We start from the raw sequence: 26,992 nt of genomic DNA, 5'->3' as shown, positions 1-26,992 counted from the left end.
CTCCCCGAGCAAGCTTCTTAGGAGATTGGCAGCAAATCAAGTGTTGCCACACCTCTCACAGCTTTATCTCCTATACCCTTATTAATTCGGCCTCTGTTCTGGATGTAGCATAGAGACTGCTGCCCTTCAGGTGAGGGATGACACTGGGTGGGAGCCATGCCATACCAATTCCAAACCTTGGGACTTCATACATAATGCAAAATAGGCCATTCTCAGAGTGATGGTATTACTAGGGCTGATGGATTGTTAAAAAGTGTCCCAGATAAGAGAGTGAGTGTGTACTTTGTATTTGAACCTGCATAGGCAATAGTCAAACATTCATCTATTTTTAACAACTCATGAAATTTCAGGGAATATCAATATTGATATTAACACTAGATTATCCACTGGCCACTTTAGCTTTTGATCCGTTCATTCAAAGCTAGGAATAGTGTGTCAGGGACTGCCTTTGAAAGGTCACTTATGAAAAACGTATTTTTTAAATAGACCAGTGAATTAAAAAGTATTTGACATACAATATGAACGTCACCCTACTTGCTATAGTTTGGGATACCAAGATAGCTCTCATTAGAGGAGCCATATGGCGCTATTTAGAAATGCCTTTAGATATGAAAAAAGGCACACTGAGTTCATTGCTCTAAAGGAGTAAACATGGGTACTAGAGGTACAGCAACTGTAATCAGAGTGAGGTTACCAGCAGGGTCTATCTGTATTTGGTAACTTATTGAGTAGCTGCATCTAGGTTATTTAGGCAGAAAGCTATAGCATCAGAACAATAGTATTTGGACCCAAGTATAACAGTATAGTGAGTTGAACAGGCGGATCCTTGCCTGCAAAAGTAGGGAAAATATATCTGCCAATACTGTCTATTAAAGAAGGCAGCAGCCAGCAAGAATTGAGGGAGGTGTAGGTTGCAGTTTCAGATATTTATTGAATTCCTGCTTTTGGTATGATGACAAATTCTTAGCTGCAAATATTGAATCATACTTAGAAGCAACACCTTTGGATGTTTGTATTCCAGAAGGTGCTGCTTTGATTTCTTTCTAAGATGTAATGGCTGCTATTAATAAACTGTTCAATGGTAAGGCTATGGGGTGACCCTTATTTAGATTGAAATTTATAAAACCTTTACAATACAATAAGACCGTTATATAATGTAGATATTAATAGTAACTTCAGGGTAATTGAACTCCTACATCTTGGGACTGTAGAAATATTTGAAATATTGCTGTTTCTCTGAAACTGAAGCCAGCAGACAGTGAATACCCAAGAATTGCCTTTGCATTCTCTTCTCTTTCTTTCAAGGGTGTCCCAAATGTTACATGTGGCTCAACAGATCTGTCAAACAAGATTTTACACTGTAGTATCAAAAACATTGTCCACAGTCCCCGCTCTGACTATTCTGTGGAGTTCAGAGGAGTAATATCTGCCCATTCAGATCATCCTATTTTTCACACATTTTCAAGGCTGAGCACAGGCTGTCTGCCAGCAGAGGCATTTGCTAATAATCCTTCTTATAGTTCAGCCAGTTAAAGAGTAACTTTCTAAAAGTTACTTTTTCTTTAATATTTATTTAAAATCCGACTTCACAATTGTATTGGATGTAAAAAAAAATAGTGGTTTCATTATTCTTCTAGCTGGTCCCATTCTTGAGATACAGTATTAGTATTTTAAATGGTACTCTAGTTTTTACACAGGACAGCTAGTGCTGCCACAGTGAAAATAGCTTTTAGGGTATTGTGACTGGAGAGACATGGTAATATTAATTTCCTACATGTCCCACCTTTAAATTCCATACACTCTACCATGGGGCTATATGACGTACATAGGGGTGACTTATTAACATGTACAAGGGAGGTTTTTACATTTCAAAAAGGGTTATTTCAACAGGTTGCACTGCAGCAGTAAGGTGTAGTACATACTTAGTATTGGCAGTTCTAGGAATGCTCCTTTCTGCTGTGGAGCTTGCCATGGATTTCTCCCATAGTCGTCACCAAGAAATCCAATGGCAAACTCCGCTTCTGTGTGGATTTGAGGTATCTAAATGAATGTGTAGTTGCAGACAACTTTCCTCTTCCAAATATCTCAGAGTTAGTCGCAACACTACATGGTGCTAAGGTGTTCTCAAAGCTCGACCTTAGAAGTGCTTATCATCAAATCAACCTACACAAAGACTCTAAGCACTTGACTGCATTTATTACACCCTTTGGAACGTTTCAGTTCACACGTTTACCTTTCGGACTCAATTCTGCGGCAAGTGTTTTCCAAAGAATGGTGTCCAATATCTTTGATGGTGTAGGCAATACTATTTACTTTCAAGATGATATTTTGGTCTATGGTCAATCTGTTGAACAACACAATACTACCCTCAAAATAGTCTTAGACAGACTTTCTTCTGCAGGTCTGACACTACGTAAGGATAAGTGTCACTTCTTGGCTGAACAAATTGATTACCTGGGTTACACCATTAGTGCTAGTGAGGAAGGGGCAAAAAAAGACCTTTGTCGTGCTATTCACTCTGCTCCTCAGCCTAAAGACACAGATCAATTGCGTTCTTTTATGGGGCTCATTGAGTATTATTCGAAATTTGTAAGAAATTTTTCTGACAAAACTTCAAGCATGAGGTCACTTTTAAAGAGGGGCACAAACTTTTCATGGTCTGCTCAACTGCAAGAAGCTTTTGATGCTATTAAGAAGGAGATTTGTGACGCTAAAGTACTTGCTCCTTTTGACATTCATAAAAAATCTGTTGTAACGGTAGATGCCAGTGCCACTTGTTTAGGAGCTATGCTTTCGCAGCTCACTGGTCAGTCTGAGCATACAATTGCTTTCGCTTCCAGAACCTTAACTGAAGCTGAGAAGAATTATTCTGTCATCGAGAGGGAGGCTCTGGCTGCCTCCTGGGCTGTAGAGTACTTCAGAACATATTTGTAGGGTATAAAGTTTATTTTAAGAACCGACCATAAACCTCTCATTAAAATTCTTTCTCATGGTGGGACTGGTAAAGGGTCGGCTAGACTAGTTAGGCTTGCTTCGAAGCTTCAGGAATTTCAATACACTGTTCAGTACATTCAGGGATGGAAAAATATTCAGGCTGATTGCCTCTCAAGGATGTCACTAGATTGGCACACTGTTGTTGATCTGTGCGTTTCTTTATCTACTGCAGCCGCGGTCGGTAGTAGGAGTATCTGCAGGGCGGTGACGTGGGGAGGGGGAGGGGCAGGGTGGGGGGCTAGTAAACTACGGATTACGGAGGTTTACAGGTAAGTTAACATATAAATTAATAAAACGAATTTTGTTACGTGCACTGCATCCCCAAATGCGATGCAGTGCACGCAACGAAATTCGTTTTTTTAATTTATATGTTAACTTACCTGTAAACCTCCGTACTCCGTAGTTTACTACCCCCCACCCTGCCCCTCCCCCTCCCCACATCACCGCCCTGCAGTTACTCCTACTACCAACCGCGGCTGCTCTACTGAGGTCATTGCAGTAGCCTCTATTAAAGATGCCGTGTTTGTAGGTGAAGGCGCTTTTGAGGCTAATGATTGGGAACGGGAAATAGCCTCTGATGTTACTTTGCGGGAAGTTGTAAAGCTTATCACTTTGGGCCCTAGAAGAGAGAGTTCTGTTTCCATCTCTGTGTGTCCTTATGTTAAAGTCTTGGAAGATCTTTCCCTTATTAGTGACAATGTTTTTGTAAAAGGGGAGAAGTTCATACCTCCTCTTGGTTTGATAAGTAAACTTTTAGCCTTAGCGCACGAAGGCCATTTAGGTCAGACCCTCACACAACGCCGCCTTAAGGACTATTTCTGGTGGCCATGTATGGATTTGCAAGTAGTGGAGTGGGTAGAGAATTGTTCTGCTTGCAGAGAAGGGGAAAAAAGACCCAAATCCTCTCAAGGTCACTTACAAAATCCTGGTTCACCCTGGCATAGTATTTGCCTGGACTTCATTGGTCCCATGGGTGAACTACATGAAAAGGATAGATTTGCCATCGTTGTAATTGATATCTACTCTAAATGGTTAGTTGTAGAGTTTACCAACAGTGTCACTACTGAGAGCACTATTAAGTTCTTAGGGAATTTGTTTAGAGATGAGGGCATTCCATCAATCATTATTACTGACGATGGCACTCAGCTCACTTCCATTGAAATGCAGACATTTCTCAAAGATTGTGGTATTTCTCATCACCGCACTTCACTATACAACCCACAAGGGAATGGAATTTGTGAAAGGGCCAACAGGATTGTGAAAGGTATCATACAAATGGCGTCATCTAATGGTTCTGTGGTAAGGAAAATGGGTAGTGAAATGTTGTGGGCTTATCGCACTACTCCCTTGGTTGATGGGCAGCTTTCTCCTTTTCAACTAATGAGGGGGCGTGTTCCTGGTTCTAAACTCATTCCTTCTTGGATGAAACATGTTGTTACTTTGCAAAATAATCCTTCAGCTTTACCTCCTTCTCAAGAATGTTCTCGTCCTTTCATTATTTGCGATCTGGTCAAAGTTAAGAGTGGCAGAATTGTTAAAGGGTTATCTAAGTTTAAGGGACCTTTCACCGACAAGAAAGTTTTGATCATTGTGTGATTCTCAATAATGGCGAATGTTGGAACTTCAGGCGTGTGACCTTGTATAAAACGGGTGTTCCTTTTCTTGGCTATGAAAAACCTCTTCCCTCTACAAAGAACAGTGGTTACCTTTTAGCCCAACCTCCACCTGAGACCATTTCTTCAATTTCCACACCTCAACACCACGTGAGTGGGAGTGGTGATTCACTCACATCTGAAGTTCATCCTGTGTCGAGTTCATTTTCCTCGCCTGTGTCTCTTGTTCCTAATCGCACTCCAAGGTATCGCAAACCTTCAGCATATTTGCGAGATTTTATATGTTGATTGTGTTTTTGTTTTTTCTCTTTTCTGTGTTTTTTTTACATTAGAAGAAGATGGGCAGTACATACTATTGGCAGTTCTAGGAATGCTCCTTTTCTGCTGTGTTCTAGGTTTACCTGTAATTCTAAGTTCTCTTCCACGGCAGTTGCGAGTTGCTTCTGTCGTGGAGAGTCCGCTCTTGTTGTTCCTCTCAACTTGAAATAAATCTCTATCTCAATTGATGACAGTGTGATGACGATTGATTTACAACATAAGGCTACACAGGGTAGGCTTAAAGTCCCAGACATAGTGGTCTGCTGAGTCCAGCAGGCCACCATCCCTGGGAGGGCCTGTCATTCCCAATGGGCTCGCAAATTGCGAGAGGTCCATTAATATGAATGAGCCTCACAATTTGCGACCCCATTGGGAATCGCAAACAGTGTTAAACACACTGTTTTACATTTGATTTTGCGCCTTACTATTTGCGACTCGCAATTTGTCGCAAATTGCAAGGCGCAAAATCAAATGATCGTACATCTGGCCCCAATTCACTAAATTCTTTAGGGTTTTCAGAGTTTTCCAAGCCAGTAAAATGTTTGTGTAGGTTGAGGCATTCATAGTTTTGTCGCCTTTTAGAGGAAGACCAGTCACTACGAGGCAGTGCATAATTCCTTTATAGGTTATTCAATCACTGCAGAGCAGACATTTCATTTTTATGTGCAGTGCCCTAAATTCTGGCCCACTACTTTGGGCCTTGAGCACTAAGTCTATTGTGTTTTTATTTTTGTAGCACTTGCGTGAGGGTCCTAAACTTAGAGGAATGATTGGCTTCTCTATTGAGATTATGACTATGAGTGTTACATATATGCCTGGTGTTTTTACACAAAATCTTGTCCTTTTTATTGGTTTTAAGACAGCATTCTATGTTGAAAGCGCTACAGCAAGGATCATGCTTGTGTCATAACATAGAATATTGTCCTTTCTCTATGTCTATACTGCTTGAGGGTGAACTATAAAAATTAGAACAGAAATACTATATGCCCACGAAGCACAGTTTTGGCAGTTAAAGTATTGGACATTATAACTAAACATAAAATGCCTAAACTCGCCTTTGTTGGCCTGCACTACTCTGTAGGTCTAAAAAAAGTTTGAATGTTCTCCCAAATCCCACAGCAACTGTACAGTCTAATTATGGATCTGATATTGACAGACAAATATTCATGATTTACCTAAATTTCTGTAGGTAAACTTGTGAGAATTTCAGCTCAAATTCTGGAGTCATGGCCAGGCTAACAGGCTGGCAGATGGCTGGTAGATGTTATTGAGGAAATATCAAACTCAAAGGAGGAGTTTTTTTTAGAATTCTTTGACACCGAAAAGACATTCAACAACCATAGTCAAGAAACAAACTTTGCAAGTTCTACATTGGATGAATTGTGGACCCAAATTCATGGCTTAGATTAAACTCTTATATACTAAAGCATTTGCCAAAGTCAGTGCTAAGCCTGATACCTGGGAATACTAGTGAGATACAAGGTAAGGATACCCACTGCCACTCAGCAGTGGACCCACCTTTGTGCCTCTTAAGAAACAAAATGACAACCACAGCAATCTGAATAGGAAATGGAAGCATACTGTGTCGCTAAACGCAGATGACATGGGAGCATACTGTGTCGCTAAACGCAGATGACATGGAAGCATACTGTGTCGCTAAACGCAGATGACATCTTTAGCATATTTGGTGAACTCGACACGGACAGTGGATCTGTTTCATGATACAGTTAACTTTTCTAGATCATTATCCACCCTTAGAATTAACTGGGAGATGTTGGCTTTGTTTCCAGTAGGCTCACTGAAGCACAGAGAGCTATCTACTCATTACTGTCTCTACCCATACTCAGTGAGATAAACTAGTTCTACTGTTTTGGCATAACACTAATGAACTTAGAAGACCGGAGAGAGTGACTGAATCATAACCTGAAGTGGATTTCTGGACGAAGCTATCACTATCCCTAAGGGACGGAGTAGCTTTAGCTAAAACTGTCACATTACTGCAGTGCTGGATACGTCTCACTAAAGCAGCCTTCACTGATCTGTTCAATATACTATCACAGAAGACTTGTGGTGGGATGAGGTGCAAGGGCAGGCTTGACACGATGAAACTTGACAGAGACAAGGAGGGACTTCAATTACCCGATATGGAAAGCTACTATTTGGCAGTACAGCCTTCATGGCAGTTCATGACCTTTTGGGTTCACAGATGGTCATGGTCTGTGCAAAGATCTCATCCAGTTTCTATAAGGGTACCAAACTTGATGGTCTCATCTTAACACTCTTTGCAACAGATTAAAATTTGCCTTCCAGATCAAGCCAGCATCTCAACAGTGGGAACAGACATAAAAAGCTAAAAATTAGGCCAGCCTTTAAAACGGATGCCACACTGGGAGACTTCTCAATTTTGTAAGGCTGCTGTTGATATTAGTGGGACCTATCATCATTTCAAATCTTTCATGGGTGCAGAGTTGATCCATGGAGTATCACAAACATAACTTCTCTAATACAATAAACTCTCCAAGGCTACCAAGGACACCTGAGGCCATATTATGTAATTTGCCTTGGGGCTGCAATGGGCAGGTGAAGATACTTTCTGCACCCACAGGGCACTTTGGTATTACACAAGGGGCCACAAGTGCTTGTGTGTCCCTTTTGTAATGCAGATAGTGCCAGTGCAGATGTAGCACAGAAGCTATCCTAAAGAGGCATTGCCTTATTTGCATTGGGGCTTTCACCATGCAAACAAGAGAAACATATTGGGTCTTATTTACAAGCCTAGTGCTCCACCGAAATGGCACTTTTTATGACGTTCTGGCAGTGCACTGGGCTTTACCCATATCTGCGAGGCCACATAAAGCCACCCTGCATGGCTTTTCATGGCCTCACACTGTGATGAGGTGGCATGCAATGGGTGTGGCGGTGGATGTTCCCATGTAACACCCAAGGCATTTGACACATTCCTAGATTTACAACATGCTGATAACCCGGGAAACCGTCAAAAGCCAATGCCTTTCAAGGGGTGGTGTAAGGGTTGTTTTTGTATGGGCAGGTGTCCCTTCAACCACAAAAACATCCTGAGTTAAACGCAGACATCTTTGAACCATGGTGCAAAGTTTCCTGCATTGGCGCATGGTAAACATTTATGTACCAGCACTGTGAAAGAGGACGGGAATGCTCATCTCTCTTTTCTGCTCTGTCCTTTTGACGTAGGGCAGTGCAGCAGGAAGGCTTGCCGAGCTGCACTATGCCAAAATATTGTAAATGAGGGCCCTTACCTCTACACAAGTGCCATATTATGGATGTGGGTGCAGAGACAAAGAGAACATTAGGAGATGCACTGATTGTGCATCACAAAGGGATGGCGCACAGTCATTGGGCCCGATTCACAGAACTAACTTAAGACAAAATCCTAAACTTACTACCATTTTGGTATTCACAGAAGGCACTTACTCATTTTGGTATTCACAGAAGGCACTTACTCATTTCGGTATTCACAGAAGTTAGGAGTCCTACCTTTAGGACTCCTAAATGCCTTCTGTGAATACCGAAAGTCTTAAAGTTAGGATTTTTCTCAGTTTAGGAGTAGTAAAGTTAGGACTCCTAACTTTAGGACTCCCAAATGCCTTCTGTGAATACAGAGAGTCTTAAAGTTAGACTTTTTCTCAGTTTAGGAGTAGTAAAGTTAGGACTCTTAACTTTAGGACCCCTAAATGTCTTCTGTGAATACCGAAAGTCTTAAAGTTAGGATTTTTCTCAGTTTAGGAGTAGTAAAGTTAGGACTCCTAACTTTAGGACCCCTAAATGCCTTCTGTGAATACCGAAAGTCCTAAAGTTAGGATTTTTCTCATTTGAGGAGTAGTAAAGTTAAGACTCCTAACTTTAGGACTCCTAAATGCCTTCTGTGAATACCAAAAGTCTTAAAGTTAGGATTTTTCTCAGTTTAGGAGTAGTAAAGTTAGGACTCCTAACTTTATTACTCCTAAACTGAGAAAAATCCTAACTTTAAGACTTTCGGTATTCACAGAAGGCATGTAGGAGTCCTAAAGTTAGGACTCCTAACTTCTGTGAATACCGAAATGAGTAAGTGCCTTCTGTGAATACCAAAATGAGTAAGTGCCTTCTGTGAATACCAAAATGGTAGTAAGTTTAGGATTTCGTCTTAAGTTAGTTCTGTGAATCGGCCCTATTGATCCCACCAAGGGTGCTCCTCTGGAGTAGTGAAAGGGAGTCCCATGGACCCTCTAGACATCTCCCTGCAGGCAGTTCAGTCACTTGCTGTACTCACATGCTTGGGGGTCTCTGGCCCCTTGAAAGTGCCGGCTGGTGCTGCCTGCACTGTGAAAGACAGAACAGCCACTTTAATCAGGCAACCTGTTTTTCCCTACTGAGCTTCCCTTGGGTCAGATCATGTTCACATCAGCAGTGCGGGCAGCGCATTATTAGTAATAGGCACACTGTCCCTGTTTGCACCAGGCAAACCAGGTTAAGGTGCACCGCAGTGCAAATGGACAGTGTGACCATACTGTTTACAGCCCCTGTGTCCATTCTATGCAGTGCTTTCCATCACAATGGGGGCGCGTGCCCCTTTTCTGCATCCCCTGAGCACATGCAGCTCTAAAGCTATCTTAACAGGGCATTCCCTGATTTGAATCATGGTGTGACCCCATGCAAATGAGAGAAAAACCTTGCTTCTATGCACTAGCTGTGTTATGGTTGTGGGTATAGAGACAAGAGAATGTGTGAAGGTTCACTGACTGTATACCACAAAGAGGTAGTGCACAGTTAGTGTGTCTTCAGTGGCTCTGCTAGGGGGAAGGGTGTGCCATGAACTCCCCCATACATTCCCCTGCTGGTGGGTGTGGTCGCTCACTGCACCATCCTGCAGCATGCACTCTGTACCATTTTGTAGTGAATGCATCACTGCAGCTTGTAAAGGAAAGATGGATAACCTGTTTCAAATAGCCAGTCTGCCTTTCAGTAATGCACTGCATCTAGGGAAAACTACGAGGTTGCGGCTACCCTGGAGGAAGCACCTTAACTGCAATAGGGCACGCTGTCCCTGTTTTTGCATAGCGCACCTAGTTAAAGGTGCACCATGGTGCAAACAGGAAAAATATGCCCTTTACATAATGCTGCCCCTTAGAATACATTCCTTAACAATGTCAAAGTATTCAACAAATAAACTGCTTTTACAAAGTTCATCTTCTCTATTGGCCTCTGAGTAATAAACATGTAAGGTGACTACTGGTGGTATGAGCGAAGTGGGAGGAGGAGGAGGTTTGTGGGACTGAAATAAAGAATAAGCGGTGGTCTACCTACAGGAACACTTTTGTTCTCAATTAAATAGACCATAGTAAAAGAATCAATTGCACAAAAAGTGTTGCCTTGTTTTATTACTTCTTCGGAATATGCCTCCCCAAAAGTATTCTCAACCAAGAGAAGGAAGTAAAAACGGGTGGGCTATGTTTAATGAGGTCCAGCATACAAGCCCTGAAGTAATTAAGAAAGAAAGGGTATGCCGTTCCTCCTGGTCAGGGGAGTATTTGTGAAATGTACACTCTACCCTAAAGTGGAGACAAAGTGAAAGATAATGTCTAGACAGCCTGAGGACTTAAAGCACGTGGTGGGTGGGGGAACCCACACTGGTGGAACTAAAACCCTCACACACCCAGCAAGCTAGGTGTCATGCTTCATCATCTGGGTTTTGCTCCTCGTCGGGTCGGCGCTGCAATTCCCGACGGGCACCCAAAGATGGGGCTCTTTAACGGAGATCTTTTGTTCCTCGCCGAAAGTTGAGTGCAAGTGAGGGCCAGGTAAGTGTAGACGTTGGTGAGTGTATTTTAAAACAGGGTTGGTTAGTCTGAATAACGAATTTATTGGGTCAGTAAACCACCCTATTAAAAACGATATGAGTGGCGGTCGTCTGGACACAGTGAGTCAAAGACTTGCTCCGCTCAACTCAGATGGTCAACATGTTTCTCGCCTAATGGTCAGGAGGATCCAACGGCAATTCATCAGGACCAATGTGGTGTGAACTATCTACAAAACGTGAGGGTGTGTAACAGGATCTTAAATTATTGTGTTTGTGCCTGGATAAATCTACCCTATGAAAGTGTGGAGAAATCTAACACTTCCGCATAGGAGTGGCCTAAAGGAAAAGGAGAAAAGAAGCATAACAGGCCAACACAGAACATTAAAATACACTTTGTCGTTTATATACATAGTAATCTGGAGCCAAAGACTCCTCGTATGCATGTCCAATATACAAAGCAATTGTGCTCGAATAGAGTGATCATGCATAAGTGGATGCAGTGTCAAACAACGTGTCAAGTGATCTAAAAAGACTTCAATCCAGGGCACCCTGAATTCTAGTAACGAGGTCTAAAAACGCTCACCTAAGGATTAAACTAGTGCCGCACCAGTCGGTGCGTGGCGAGCCTCTTGGGATGGCGTAGTAGCCTGCTGTAATGTGTATCAAAACAAGAGACTCAACTAGGTAGGTGTATACATACAATACACCTGCTGGGTGCTAGGTGTTGTCAAGGGAAAAGGTAGGTACGATCCCCCGGATCCCCGGTAACCGGGAACCACCGCTCGAGGAGCGAACCAACCCTAAGCCTAATGTGCCGTCCACGGAGGTAGGCGGCCCATGTCAGCGTTAGGGTCGGTCAGTCACAAAAGCAGCGGTCAACCGTCCACCAGCGTCTAGGGAATCCCAGACCGTTCGATCATTGTTATGCTTAGGTGAGCGTTTTTAGACCTCGTTACTAGAATTCAGAGTGCCCTGGATTGAAGTCTTTTTAAATCACTTGACACGTTGTTTGACACTGCATCCACTTATGCATGATCACTCTATTCGAGTACAATTGCTTCGTATATTGGACATGCATACGAGGAGTCTTTGGCTCCAGATTACTATGTATATAAACGACAAAGTGTATTTTAATGTTCTGTGTTGGCCTGTTATGCTTCTTTTCTCCTTTTCCTTTAGGCCACTCCTATGCGGAAGTGTTAGATTTCTCCACACTTTCATAGGGTAGATTTATCCAGGCACAAACACAATAATTTAAGATCCTGTTACACACCCTCACGTTTTGTAGATAGTTCACACCACATTGGTCCTGATGAATTGCCGTTGGATCCTCCTGACCATTAGGCGAGAAACATGTTGACCATCTGAGTTGAGCGGAGCAAGTCTTTGACTCACTGTGTCCAGACGACCGCCACTCATATCGTTTTTAATAGGGTGGTTTACTGACCCAATAAATTCGTTATTCAGACTAACCAACCCTGTTTTAAAATACACTCACCAACGTCTACACTTACCTGGCCCTCACTTGCACTCAACTTTCGGCGAGGAACAAAAGATCTCCGTTAAAGAGCCCCATCTTTGGGTGCCCGTCGGGAATTGCAGCGCCGACCCGACGAGGAGCAAAACCCAGATGATGAAGCATGACACCTAGCTTGCTGGGTGTGTGAGGGTTTTAGTTCCACCAGTGTGGGTTCCCCCACCCACCACGTGCTTTAAGTCCTCAGGCTGTCTAGACATTATCTTTCACTTTGTCTCCACTTTAGGGTAGAGTGTACATTTCACAAATACTCCCCTGACCAGGAGGAACGGCATCCCCAAAAGTATTACCATGCTCTTGATTCACATTCTTGAAATGTTATCTAAGCACTCTGTTTATAAAGCAGCCTTGCACGAATACAAGGCCCAGTTAAGAACCGCAAAAGCCAAGTTTTTGGATGACACTTTGGCGAAGGCCTCTAACAAATCTCAGACCCTGTTTAGATTGGTCAAGACTCTGTCTGACCCGCCTTGCATGGCGTCTACTATCCCGGCCTCGCAGGCACTGTGCGACTCGCTGGCCCTTGCATTTGAGGAGAAAATCAGGACTATTCTGACTGGACTCAAAAATTCTGAACAATCTGCAACACCCGCAGTCTCTCCTTTGGACCCGTCTGACAACCTGGACTCCAATTGGGCACCTAACAAGGAAGGTATGCCTCAGTTGTCCAGCTTTCCCGTTCCCTCGTTAGAGGAATTTGTTATCCTGGCAAGCAGTGTATCGTCAGGATCACCGCTGGATCCAATGCCTCATAAGATCTGGAAGGCTTTTCAAGAGGAGCTTTTCCCGCCGTTGCACTCCATCTGCTGTCAATCATTGACCACAGCGTCAGTCCCAGACAGCTGGAAGTTGGCTATTGTAACACCTCTGTTGAAAAAGGCTTCTCTGGACCCTCTCTGCGCGGCTAATTACAGGCCAATTTCGCTATTACCATTTGCGATAAAAATCCTCGAGAGATGGGTCACAAGAGCCTTATCCAACTTCCTAGAAACAAATCTGTGTCTGGATGCTGCACAATTTGGCTTCAGGCCAGCGCACGGCACCGAGACGGCCTTGGTCACCGTGTTGGACGATCTGCGAACGCGAGTCGACAAGGGCAAGTCTGCATTCTTGGTGCTACTTGACATGTCGGCCGCGTTCGACACGGTGGACCATGAAGTACTACTTGGCCGTCTTCGGAGTGCGGGAGTGTGCGGTCTGGCCCTAGATTGGCTCACGTCCTATTTGGACAACCGACAACAAGCCGTGGCACTACCACCTTTTCGATCAGCCACTAGGCGGGTGAAACAGGGAGTCCCTCAAGGATCGGCAATTAGCCCGATCCTATTTAATATATATCTCCGTCCCTTGATAGCACTGATAAAGTCATTCGGCATATCTGTTGTCAACTATGCCGATGACACTCAGTTGATCTTTTCATTTGAGGGTTCTGAGTCCATTTCAAGGGATGCCTTTCACCGTTGTATGGCAGCCACAGCAGCATGGCTGCGAGCCAATGCGTTGCAATTCAATGGGTCAAAAACGGAGGTACTCTACTGCTCCTTGGACCGAACTCCCCGTACACTACCGGCCGATTTTTGGCCAGTGTCCATCCCGGGCTCGGTGGAGGCGGCAGATTCAGCTCGCAACCTGGGAGTTCTATTCGAACCCAATTTGCAGCTCGATGCCTCCGTAAACAAAACGGCAGCAACATGTATGGGTTTGCTCCGTGCTCTACGGAAAATCTTGCCACTTCTCCCACGGGGCTCCAGAGCTGAGGTAGTGCGTAGTTCCATTCTTAGCAGGATTGACTACTGCAACGCACTACTTCTGGGTGCCCCGAAGACTCTGGTCCTAAAGCTACAAAGGATACAGAATATGGCCGCTAAACTGGCCTTGTCTCGACCACGGTCCGCCTCTTCATCGGCAGCTTTGGCCGATTTACACTGGCTCCCAGTCCAGCAGAGAATTGCGTTTAAGGCTCTCTGCCTTGTTTTTAGGGCCCTGCATGGACTGGGACCAATACCTCTTCAGACTCTCTTCCTCTGGTATCAGGCAGCCAGACCTTTAAGATCATCTTCGGCGTTCTTGGTAAAAGTCCCTAAAATTAATAGAACGAGAATGGGTGGTCGCGCTTTTAGTTTTGCGGCTGCCACGCTGTGGAACACTCTCCCCTTAGCATTAAGGAGCTGCCTTGATCTGCTCACTTTTAAAAAGAGCCTTAAAACTTACTTGTTCCCCAGAGTAATGTAGCTGTTTAATAGATGCACGGTTAGGTCTCAGCGCCAGGATACCCTTTGGGTGACAGCTGCGCTCAATAAGCAATAAATAAAAATAAAAAAATACTCTGTTCTTGAAATACGGCAATCTACAGATGACTGCTTATTCACTGTATCTTCCCTTCCGCGCTAAACTCAGATGAACACAAATGTAAAAGAAAGCAATGCAGGTGGGATTGGTCTTTCTAATCAAACTAAAATAGTTGAACTTGAGATCTCACGGTTCGAAGAATGTTTAAGGGATATAGGGACCGATATATGGCCATCAAGGTTTGCGATTTGCAATTTGCTAGTCGCAAAACCTGATGTACAACAGTGTCTGAGATACTGCTTACAATTCCCAAATGGGTGGCAAGGGACAGGCCTCATTAATATTCATGAGGCAAGTCACATTTTGCGACCCATTGTGAAGGGTTGACACTCAGAGGGACGGTAGCCCCGTCGGGTTAGCAGACCACTATGTCTGTGACTGCTGCTTTTTAAATAAAGCATTTTTTTGTAATGCAGCCATTTTCCTTAAAGTAAAACGGGATGCTTTTCAAAAATAAAAATAACAAGTTTTCTTCTCATTTTTTTCAGTTTGAGCATTTGTCCATTTGAGAATGGCTTACCACCAATTTGAAATTGGTGGTAAACTGCAAATGTTCTGCAACCGCATTTAGTGTTGCAAAACATTCCTACATACCAGTGCAACTTGCTATTAGGAAGGCAAGCACTTGGCACAACATTTCCTAATAGCAACTTGCAAACTCTATTTTGTGAGTCAATAATAGGTTACTGACTTGTAAAAATAGAGTTTGTACATCTGGATATGCATTTTGCCGCACGCAAATGGCCCGATGGGCCCTTTGTGACCGCTAAATGCATCGTACATCTGGACCCTAAAGGTATAGCATGCTATAGAAATGTATTTGAGACTTTTTCGTAGGAATGAGAAATTGGTAGAAGACTTGGAGGACTAAGGGCTTCCCTTCAGACTTTTCTGTAGTCCCACACATAGCTTTCCAATCTGAAACCTTGCCTCTTCATTTATGGATGTACACCATACCCAGTATTATACTGCATGTATCAGCAACCCTAGCTATTGATGCCTCTCTCACTGTAGGTTGCTGTCGCAAACAGAGCAAAAATGATGCTGAGTATGTGCCGTGATACCCAATGTTATGCAAAGTCCTTGTACAGTTCATTATGATGGCCACTAAACTTGCCCAATGGTACAGAAGTTGTTTCATTGCTTTAATAATCGTGCTTGTGCCATAGCACTGAAAAAAAGTGTCTCAATAACACCTGAGCACCTGTATTAATAAACAAACATTCACACATGTAATACTACAGTGCAAAGGTCGAATTCCAAATTATTACAAAAGCACTTCAAACTAGATATGAGAAACACACAATTGTTTGCTTCACAGATTACAGACTACAATTGTTCTGCACACGTAGACTACTCTCCTTATGATGGTCAGAGGAACTCTTCAATGTCATTTAACCTTAGTTCACAAATGAAACCTCTTGTATCCTAATTTTGATTAAATCCTTTTTTTTTGTTTAAATAAACATGAATAAATGCCATGGCATAAAGCATACATGCAGATGTGCAGAGTGTAATATGCTATTCAGTGATTACTTTGTGAAGGAATAACTGCTGGGACCCAAAGTTTTGCTCAGATGCCTGCAACCGGCACTATCAAGAGTCAGGGTGCTGCATTCCAAGGCTGCGTAGACTTGATTCTACCTCAGTCCTCTTTACTCCACCACCTCACACTCTCTGCTTCTTTATTTGACTCTTCCAGGTTCTTTTTCATCCCAGCTATCTCCCTTTATCAATGTTTTTTCCATCTTTCTCTTCCTCCTTCTTTTCCACCATTTTTTTTTCTCTTTCTAGATCAAAGTCTGTAGAGGAAAAATAATCCCTGGTCCCCAAAAATGAGTGCCGGTGGGCCCCACCTGCATCCACCGGTTCAAATTAAGCACTGCTATTGCTAAGGGAGGAGACAGGCATCAACTCTTGCAAGTCATGGGCACTACCCACAAGCAGTGATAATAAAATAGCATAAAACACTGTTCATCTGCAAGTCTACTATTTATGAAACAGTAGCAAAGTTATTTAAAACATGTAATGTGGAAGATGCAGTGATATTATGTTTGGTTAAAAAAAAAAAAATTAAAAATCAAATGGTCAGCATCTCTCCAGTCCAAAACTAAATAGATTCTCTTTTTCATGTCTGTCTTTTCAACACTGAGAAGACTTGTAAAAAATATTTTTACTTCCAGCCTCCTTCTAATCATTTTTTTTAAACTCCCTCTAGCTGTGTTATACTTTAAATTGTTCTTAGCTTCAGAATTTAAGTTAGTGAGGGTTCAGAAATCGCCGTTTGGCCATCAGCCCTGTACAAAATGAGCCGCTGCTGAAAACAAGAGGCTTCCTACAAATTAGTTCCTGCTGAAATTGACATTTCCGGTCCTATTATAAAAAATATATTTTTTGGTCAGAATCACTTTCAAAGGTCTCTATTGGCCCCATCTCTTTTATTAGCCAAACGATGAAGGTATGGGGTGTCTGTGTTTCGTGTAAGACAGGCACCGAGTGAAGGCAACAGTCCACTGCTTGTCTTAGTTCATCCTTTATGAAACCATTTTAAACACGCCAATATTTTGAAACTAAGATGTCGGCAGCCGTGAGTGACTTACTGTCTTCTCTCTCTATAAGCACTCACTGTTTCAGACAAATCCCGCCCTGCACGGCCACCCTTCTCAATTGGTCAAATACATTTACAATCAAATAATCTATTCATCCCTCACCTACGTGTTCGGCTTTATTGGGAGACAGTAATGTTTAATTACATTGTTAACTTTCCATACAGCTTCATTATATTGTTTGCATTATCAATATCGATCAAAATGTAAATCCTACATAGTCAAACAGAGAAATCAGCTTTTAGATAGCATGACAGCTTTCACAATCAACTGCTTCGGGTCTGAGAATCAAATATGCAGATTTATTCAAATAAAAGTGGTATGTAGTCTCATCACATAAATTATCAGGCATATTAGCACGGCTGCCAGGCAATGTTGTACAAACCTCGAAATGACATTTGCTAATGAAATGACACATCTGCATCACTGGACATGTCCATTTCAACCAATGAAATTGACTTGATCTGGACAGGGTTCCAAACTCTCAGAACAATTCGTTATTCTGCACAGGACTTAGAGGAGTCAGCGATTTGTTTTGTTCGGAATCAAACTGACATCTTTTAATTATTTCTAAGTGTTCTATTGAATTATTTTAAGTGTTTTAACAACCGTGCATTCATGACATTATGAACATTTTCCACTTGAGGCAAAATGCAAAAAACAATCAAAAAAAAATGTATAGTCTAGTGAGGTCTTTCAATGTAACAGTATTTTATATTGAGTAACATTCTCTGCACAAGTATAATTGGCTTTTTTTCAAAGTACAATTCTTAAATGTAGTACCTCCTTCAATATTATATCCTTGATTGCTCAACGGATCAAGGTTTTAATTAAACTGGTTACAGATTATTCTTATTGCAACTCACACACATCCTGATGAAATGTAGGTATGCATTCTCATGCGGAGAATGTTAAAAGAGTGTAAAAAGAAAAGACATACTAAGGGGTAACCTCTTTTAATTTTAACGAGAATACTTATACAAGTTACAGCTGTATTAGGAACCTGCAAAATTTCCAAAGTATACATTTTATTTTGGGAAAATTGAATAAATATGAAAAAATTGAACTAGGATGGCTAGAAAAGTAGTGCTAAGGAGGTCAAATATTGTGGCCTGTGTTTACCTGTAAAGGTTTGTAAATGTTTGATCAAGAGTGTGTGTGTGTTTTTTGTTTTTTAACTTAAGAAAATGGTAACTTTCTGATGAAAAGTTCAACAATGCAAATCACCTCAGCTTGAATGTGGAATGTCAAATACATTCCCTCAGCGCATTTACACACATCCAGATAAATGCTGCACCACATGAAAAGCTCCTATAATCGGTGACATGATCTATAAAGTCTAAAAAAACGCAGGAATGGAGAGGATGAAGGACAAGTGTCACTTACCTTTCACATTTACCCTCTGGCCCGACAGCAGGAACACCACCACGAGGAGGAGCTTGGGAGTAAGACCCATGGTCTTATCAGGAAGTTAGCTGGATCCCTACAAATAACATGGGCCTGCAGAAATAGAGTAAATGCTGGTCTCTACCAACAACGTATGGCAAACTATCTTGAGAAAATAGAGAAACAGCGCACATACGTCGCGAAGCCCAGTTATCAGTCAAGGCGCAGCTTCCTCCGCAACCCGAAGACTAACCACTTGCCCGCTAGCGTGCTATGCGCTGCGGCTTGTGAAATGATGTCAGATACGAGAGCATCTACTTCTGCAAACCAATTTCAAGTCTTCTGCTTTCAGGAAGTCTTTTTTTCACATTTCACACTAGCAACTTCCTTAAAACGAGTGAGGCTGCTTTGAAATGAGGCATTACACAAAAAGACAGAAAAAGTTAGCTTTTTGTGTGCATCTATGTCTTAAAATATGAAGAAAGACTCTTATGTTGGTGCAACTCATCTAAATGTTTGCTAGGAAGAAGGTAGCACACAGGGCTGTATGAGTGATTTAGAAAGCTGAGACCAGAGAATATAAACCTGTTTAGTAGAATGATGGTAATGTTGGTCTCACAAGTACAAGACATATGATGTGAAACTAATGGAAGCCTGTTGCACCACCCATGACTGTCTGCGGTGAGTCTGCTAAGAGAAGGAGGAAGGTCCCTTGCAGCTCATGCTGCCTCCCTATCTCTAGGGGTATGTCATCTTCTACTCTGGAACAGGTCATTTATTGCTTCATTTCCAGATAAATAAGTGTAGTGGCCCAAAGTCGAATGATTCAATTATTTACCGGAATTAAAGAACGCCCATAATAGCGAACCACGGATCGGCGTTAAAATTATCGCCGCTTTAGCGGCAGAAAACTGCCGCTAAAGCGGCGATAATGGGCTTGATAATATGCCCTGGAGAAATCCAATAGAAGCCTATGTTGACACCAGAACATGGGCTTCTATGGGAATTCTCTGCGGCATATTATCAAGCCCATTATCGCCGCTTTAGCGGCAGTTTTCTGCCGCTAAAGCGGCGATAATTTTAATGCCTTTTCTTGATAATATGCCCCCAAAAGAGGCAACAAGAGAGCCGAGGAAACCGAAGGCAGCAGCACTAACCCACAGCAAGTGATGCAGGGAAAGAGCCAAAAGAGACCATAAGACACCGATATGAACGACTCTCCAGCAAAATAGGCCCTCCCAAGCAGAAGCAAAAACAAGAACCCGTGGAAGAGAAGGTCTCCAAATCCCACTACTGTGGGGGTTTTTAAAAGCAGGAACAGTATTTCTGAACGAGAAGGCCCAAATCTGAAACAGGAGAGAGAGGCTACCAAAGCAAACCCAAACACAAGCACCTTTGAATCCACTGGTGGAAGGCCACAACAAGGCACAACTCCACACACAAAGGAGGGCACAAGAGCGATCAGGTACCCAAAGGCAAACCAAAAAGTAAGGTAAAAGCGGGGCCAATAATCACCAACAAGCCTGCAGATCTGGAAACTCGTAGCAAACCCCTCAGGGACAAGTCATCTGCCTCAAAGAGAGTTGAAGACATGGAAAAGCACCGTGGTCAGTCAGGATCATGAGAACTAGGAATCAAGCTGACCCTAAATGGGCAATGCAAGTGTGCCTCACATTTCTGGACTTCCCATATGCCGGTCAACCCACATTTTGTGCTCACAATCTGTCTATCACACCTTTATGGATTCTGCAGTGGATCACTGACACTTTTTTCAGAGTGCCTCAAGTCTGCAAACACTATTTCCTATTCTTGACTTTACCAGATTCCTTGAATCTCCTGCTCTGTTTAAGCTCTCTAACTTCCATCTGGCCTGCTTGATCTTGCACTGAGAAGGCAAATGGTGGTTACACCAGCAGGCTAAGTGTAACTACAATGAGGTCTATAATATTGGCCTACAAAAATATTCCAACAGCTACATCGTCTGCCGTAATATCTTCAAAGGAAGTATATAATTAATATTCTTAACTCCACATTTGCTTAACCAGATTAACCTTGAGTTGTAGTGGTTAAGTCGATGTAATAAATACAATATTTTGTCATGTGAATTAACGCAAGCGATATAGTGAGCGTATATCGCTATGGCATTAGCGCCCAGTTGAAGTCATCATGCCTGGAAAGTGGAGGCCTACCCTGCACCGTTTCTCCTCTGCAGCTACTTGGAAAACCCTCTCCACTAAAAGACACTAACAGTGCTAGATGTTTAAACTTACTCGTGATTGACATCTCACAAGATCCATACAATGACATGAAACAAGAGGTTCAGGCACTAAAAGACAGAAACTCCTCATGCTGTGCTGGAAAACCAATTTTAGGAGACAATGATCCCTGAAGAAGAAGGCGGAGGAATTTAACAAGTAGACAAGCACAATGTAGTAATTAAGCAGGATGCTGAAATTGTCTTGAGTAATTAGGTTTATTGGTTACAAGGATGAGGAGCCACCCTGGAAGCAGCCAACTCCAACAGACTCCAAGCTCAAGAAGAAATCAACACATTCCACTGTAACTAAGCAACACTATAGCTAGTTAAAGAAACATACCCAACATGTGCGTGGCTATTTACATCATAATGTTAAATAACCCAAACAAGTTACTACATTCACCCTCCCTTCTCCTAACAAAAAAAACAAAAATATTAAACAACTAAAATAAAGAACATATAAAAAAACACCATTACGTTTCAATCCCTGAATCTCGCTGGTTTGGTGATAATCCAAGAAGATCTCCTAATGTTGGTAGATACAAAGTCTTTTCCAGATTGTATCTTGCCATCCAAATCGGGAGACAAGACTCCGGCTGAACATTGAACTTTAGCAACTTTGCTCAAATTCCACCAGAATCCACCCTCAACCTGTATAGCATTACCCACGATCTTAACCACCTTAACCGGTGGACCATATTTACTCTCACCTTTGTTAATGTGTAATGATTTTCTAATCTTCACAATGTCCCCAACCTTCAAAAGAGACAACTTTGAACCTCTTCTGAAGTCGAAGCTGTCCTTTTGTTTAGTTTGAGCAAGAGTGACATTTTCTTTTACAAGGGACATCAACTTGTTAACATCTAATTCAATATTGATCCATTTAGACATCCAACCAGGCCGGAACGAAGTATTAGGTTTTCTTCCTCTCAATAACTCAAAAGGGGACACTTTGGTGGATGAATGTGGTGTGGTTCTATAAAACCAAATCATGCTGTTAAGTGACTTAACAACATCCTGATTGTTAGCTTTAGCCCATTTCACGCAGTCCCCAATAACCCGATTCATCCTTTCCACAAGACCATTTCCTTGAGGGTGATAAAGAGAACTCTTAATATGTTTCACACCAGAGGTAGATAGAAAGAGTTCAAACTCCTTACTTGTAAACTGTTTCCCATTATCAGATACAAGAAATTCAGGGAACCCTTCTCTCGTCCCGCTATCACTTAGGAAAGTGATAATGGATTTGGTGTCCGCCTCTCTAACCAATTTATATTCAGGCCATTTCGATGCATAATCTACTGAAACTAATATAAACCTAGAATTTCCACTGAGAGTCAAGTACGGTCCCATGACATCAACACCAATTTTTGACCATGGGCGATCTGGACATTCAACAGGCATAAGAGGTGGAACAAAAGTTTTAAGCAATTTGTCAGAATCTTTACAGATGCAACAATCCATTACAAATTCTTCAATTTCAGAATCCATACCAGGCCACCAAAATGTGTCACGAATGCGACGCTTGGTGAAAGAAGCTCCTAAATGACCCTCATGAGCCCTAACGAGAATACCTTTCCTGAAAGAATGCGGCAGGATTAATTTGTCATCCCGCAGCAAGATTCCGTCCTCCATTGAAATTTCATCTTCAATTTTGGCAAAGGGTTGGAGAGTAGGAGAAAGAACCTTTTCCCTGGGCCATCCACTCATCACAAATTTGCATACATCCTGGAGAACACAATCCTTTGCAAAGCATTCCCTCCATTCATCCTCCGAACAAAACTTCAATTCTGAAATATCCACTCCAGCCACAAAACAGTCTTCGCAATCCTCATCAATCAATTCTGAAAAAGAAATCTCATCATCATAGTGGGAATCTGCACAAGGAAACCGAGAAAGGAAATCTGCTCTACCATTTTTCCCACCCGCGATATGTTTAATGTCAAAATGATATTGGAGCAATTTGGTGACCATTCTCATTATTCTGGGAGTACAACACTCAGTGACACACCCTCCCAAAATATTAACTAAGGGTTTATGATCTGTTTGAAGTAAAAATCGTTTTCCCCATATATATGATCTGAACTTCTCAATGGCCCAAGCGCAAGCCAATAGTTCCCTTTCGATGACCGAATATTGCAATTCTGGAGATCTTAACACGCTAGAAGCGAATCCAATGGTCCTTTCAACACCACCGTCAATCTGTGTCAAGGTAGCACCTAGACCTACTTGACTTGCGTCAACTGTGAAACAACATGGAAGACTTGGGTCAAAAGGTTTAAGAACAGACCCCTTTCCTAAAAGATTTATAACCGCTTGAAAAGCCACCTCACATTCATCCCTCCAAACAAATTTAGTCCCCTTTTTGAGAAGATTGCTATTGGGGCGGACAATCGTGGCATAGTGAGGAATAAACCTGAAATAATACTCACAAAGTCCCAATAATGATTTGACTCCAGTTTTATCAATGGGAACAGTAGCATTAGAAATGACCTCCAAAAGTCCCGGTCTTGGTTTGACACCATCTTGGTTTAGGATATGACCTAAGTATTCCACCTCAGTACAAAAAAACTTGCACTTTTCTAATTTTAAAACCACCCCATGCTCTTGAAATAGACCTAAGTATATGTTCATGGGAAGCGGAATCTTTGGCACAGATGAGTACATCGTCTTGGAAAACCAGCACTCCATCCACTCCTCTGAGAATATTACTCATCACTCGTTGGAACACCGACGCAGCGGAAGCTAAACCAAAGGGCATGCGTCGATATTGAAACGTGCCTAGAGGAGAGACGAACGCCGTCAGATGACGAGAGTCAGGATGCAAATCCACCTGGTGATACGCGCTTGCAAGGTCAAGTTTAGTGAAGAATTTTGCACCTTTGGTCAACGCAAACAAATCGTTAATCTTTGGAAGAGGGTGTGAATCAACCCAGATTTCTTTATTAAGAGACCTCAAGTCAACACATACTCTGAGTTGACCACACCTCTTTCTGGCGACGACCAAAGACGAAAGCCAAAGAGAGGATTCAATTGGCTCGATGATTCCCTTCTCACATAATTGCAACAGTTCTTTCTCTAAATCATCTCTAACGCTAAACGGTACACCTCTAAGTTTGTGTTTCACCGGTGTGGACCCTTCTTTCACTATTATTCTGTGCTTGAAACCCTTAATTTTCTCTAGGTTAGAGCTGAAAACAGATGGAAATTTGTCCTTTAAAATTTGTACTTCGTCAGGACACCCAACAACAAGAACTTGTTCTTTTGCCCCACGTTTAAGGCTCATTCCAAACAATCCTTGATGGAACCAACCTAATATATTGAGCCCCTTGACAGCAACATATACCTTCCCTCTTATTCTTCTACCTTTGAAGGACATTTCATCCTCAAAGAATCCTAAGAGATCAATTTTCCGTCCTTCGTAGGATACCGGTGAGCGATCTGGAGGAAGAAGTGGCATGGTACCTTCCCATGTCTCATTAAACAATTTCTGGATAATCATTGATATTTTAGCACCTGAGTCAACTAAAAGCTTGATGCATTTGCTACCCACAAAAATATCAACATAAGGATCTACACAACATTTAGGGTCACCTTCTATGATATCACAGCTATTGGAATCAGTAACAACTGAAACAACTTCAGAATCCGAAAAAGATTCTGAATCAATCATACATACAGTGGGTTTCTTGAATTTCTTCTGATTTTTCAATTTCAAACAGACATTAGCAAAATGTCCCACTTTCTTGCAATAATTGCAGGTAACGTTTGAAGCAGGACAACGTGAACCCTTTGGGTGGAGGGAATATCCACATCGCATACATGACCCAGAATCTATTTTGGTTGACCCAAATTGTTTAGTAGATTTTCCTGGATTATTAGTGCTACTTTTGAAAAATTTTGATGACTTCACAGATGAATTGTTAGAATTTAAATTGATAGCATTGATAGGTTCAACGACCTTTTCTTCTAACTCTATTAGAGATGCCATGGAAATTTCTATGCTTTTTGCCAATTTTATAGTTTCATCCAAAGACGGGTCACCCATAGTTAGTAACTTCTGTCTAATGTTCTTATCCTTACAGTGACACACAAATTGATCCCTAATATGTTGGTCCGAGAAATTATCAAAGCGACAGTCAGCAGCTAACCTACGTAGAGCAGAAATATAAGAATCAATGTCTTCCGATTCTAATTGCTTCCTTTTAAAAAACTTGTGCCTGAGAACCATTAGACTTGGTTGTTTATCAAAACGAAGTTTCAGCTTTTTAACACTTTCAAGATAAGGATCATTCAAAGGTGGATCATCTTGAGGCAGTTCTGGGAGATGCTTAAAAATTGATCTCCCTTCGAAACCCAAAGAATGCAAAAGAAGGTATTTCTTTCTGTCAGCATTAAATCTCGATGCACCTATAGCACCCAGATAGGTTTCGAAGGCATCATGCCAGACTTCCCATCTAATAGTTGGTTCACCTGGTGTACTGAGGAAGGCTGGAGGAGGATTCACAGATTGTAAGGTACACATTTTTTTATACAATAAGCTGTAAACAAATTATAATGTAGTTAAGTTTCACCACTGGAAGTATTAGTAACGACAATAAATAATCAAGTGTTTTGGTTACTCGGATGAGCGTACTGTACTCACTTGTAATAAAAAAATATATAAAGTATGTGTATCAGCGTGATAACAGAACAATGATCAATCAAGGCGTTAAGCTGTGTGTATCAGCGTGGATAAGTGAGCTAATCAGTGATAAGGAGCGTATCCGTCCCCTGAAGATACAGATATAATGATGTGGTTGTGAAAAAAATAAGTGTTTACTATCAACGATTAAGCTGTGTGTATCAGCGTGAATGGATGAGCTAACACACGAAGAGCTGTGTGTGTCAGCGTAGATGATCGCTGCAAACACAGACGCACAGACTGAAATAAGTGGCTGTGCGCGTCAGCGTAGCGGTAAAGACCTAGATGTTGTAGCTGGGCAACGCTGGTCACAGAGTGATGTCCTTTATGACGCGAGTAGCTGTGCGCGTCAGTGTTTTCTTCAAGTAGCGGCAAAGCATAGAGGGTGTATCTAGGCAACGCTAGACGCTGTGACGCTCTGTGACGCTGTGACGCTCCAAGAGACGCTTTCAGTAATGGAACGTGGAAGCAGCGCTGAGCATTCGCAGACAGTGTGACGACAGGGGTCGAGTCTGCGCTGAACGCTCCTTCACACAACACTACGCACCAAGGAAAAGCTCGAGGCAGAGACGAACTGCTGGCACGAGGATAACCACGAACGTGTGGTGCGTTAAGAGTATTTGAATGATGCTTTACTCAGCAGAGGAGGTTAGCGAAAATGCTAATTTTATACAACGATTGTTACAGTCATTCTTTAGTAGCCCCCAATGCGATGAGACAGCAGTACAAATCCTTGCACAGTCAACAAAAAACAAAGTTCTGAGGTCTCCCTACCGTGTTCAGCAGAGTTGAGGCGTGTTCACGTTGAATCGTATAATGGTAGAAGCCCTGTATTGCGTGTGAGACTTGAATTAGGCTTTTCTTCCATAAAATTGCAGATTCTTTAAGCAGGTGTAGAGGATAAGGCATAAAGAAGTTGGTTGATGTTGATTGCAGAATTTTGAATGAAAGATGCACGCAGGGTTGTCCTTGTAACCAGCTCGTCGCCAGTAAAATGTAGTAATGAAGCAGGATGCTGAAATTGTCTTGAGTAATTAGGTTTATTGGTTACAAGGATGAGGAGCCAGCCTGGAAGCAGCCAGCTCCAACAGACTCCAAGCTCAAGAAGAAATCAACACATTCCACTGTAACTAAGCAACACTATAGCAAGTTAAAGAAACATACCCAACATGTGCGTGGCTATTTACATCATAATGTTAAATAACCCAAACAAGTTACTACACACTGTCACACACAAAAAATAAATGAGAAAGTTAGTACTTCAGTCCATAGTAGTAATATAAGAGTTTAATAAGAAATCAAGTACAAAATATTCCCGAAAATCAGTTTCGATAAAAGCAATCGGTGCTCACATGTGGTGCACGCAGTGAATAGATGTGACAAAAAGTTGCCTAAACACAGCTCCAATTCCACTACAAAATGCAGTATTGATAAGA

At 42.1% G+C, this 26,992-nt stretch overlaps 1 protein-coding gene across 6 annotated transcripts in view; it reads right to left on the bottom strand.

Annotated features, from left to right (window-relative positions):
• PTPRC (protein tyrosine phosphatase receptor type C) overlaps window positions 1-18,930 on the bottom strand; it is a 623,869-nt gene extending 604,939 nt beyond the window's left edge. For 2 of the 6 annotated variants that reach the window (XM_085601451.1, XM_085601453.1), the window contains exon 1: window positions 18,616-18,921. In XM_085601451.1, the coding sequence (XP_085457577.1) occupies window positions 18,616-18,685 (70 nt within the window). In that variant the 5' untranslated portion in view covers window positions 18,686-18,921. Of the gene's footprint in view, window positions 1-18,615 lie in introns of all 6 variants that reach the window. The other 4 variants (XM_085601450.1, XM_085601452.1, XM_085601448.1 and 1 more) reach the window with 4 other exon arrangements.
• Window positions 18,931-26,992: the final 8,062 nt, after the last annotated feature.

Source organism: Triturus cristatus, chromosome 4_2 (genome assembly GCF_964204655.1).
Source record: "Triturus cristatus chromosome 4_2, aTriCri1.1, whole genome shotgun sequence".
NCBI lineage: Eukaryota > Metazoa > Chordata > Amphibia > Caudata > Salamandridae > Triturus > Triturus cristatus.
The sequence above is the reverse complement of the archived record's forward strand: the minus strand, read 5'-3'. Positions and strand labels throughout refer to the sequence as shown.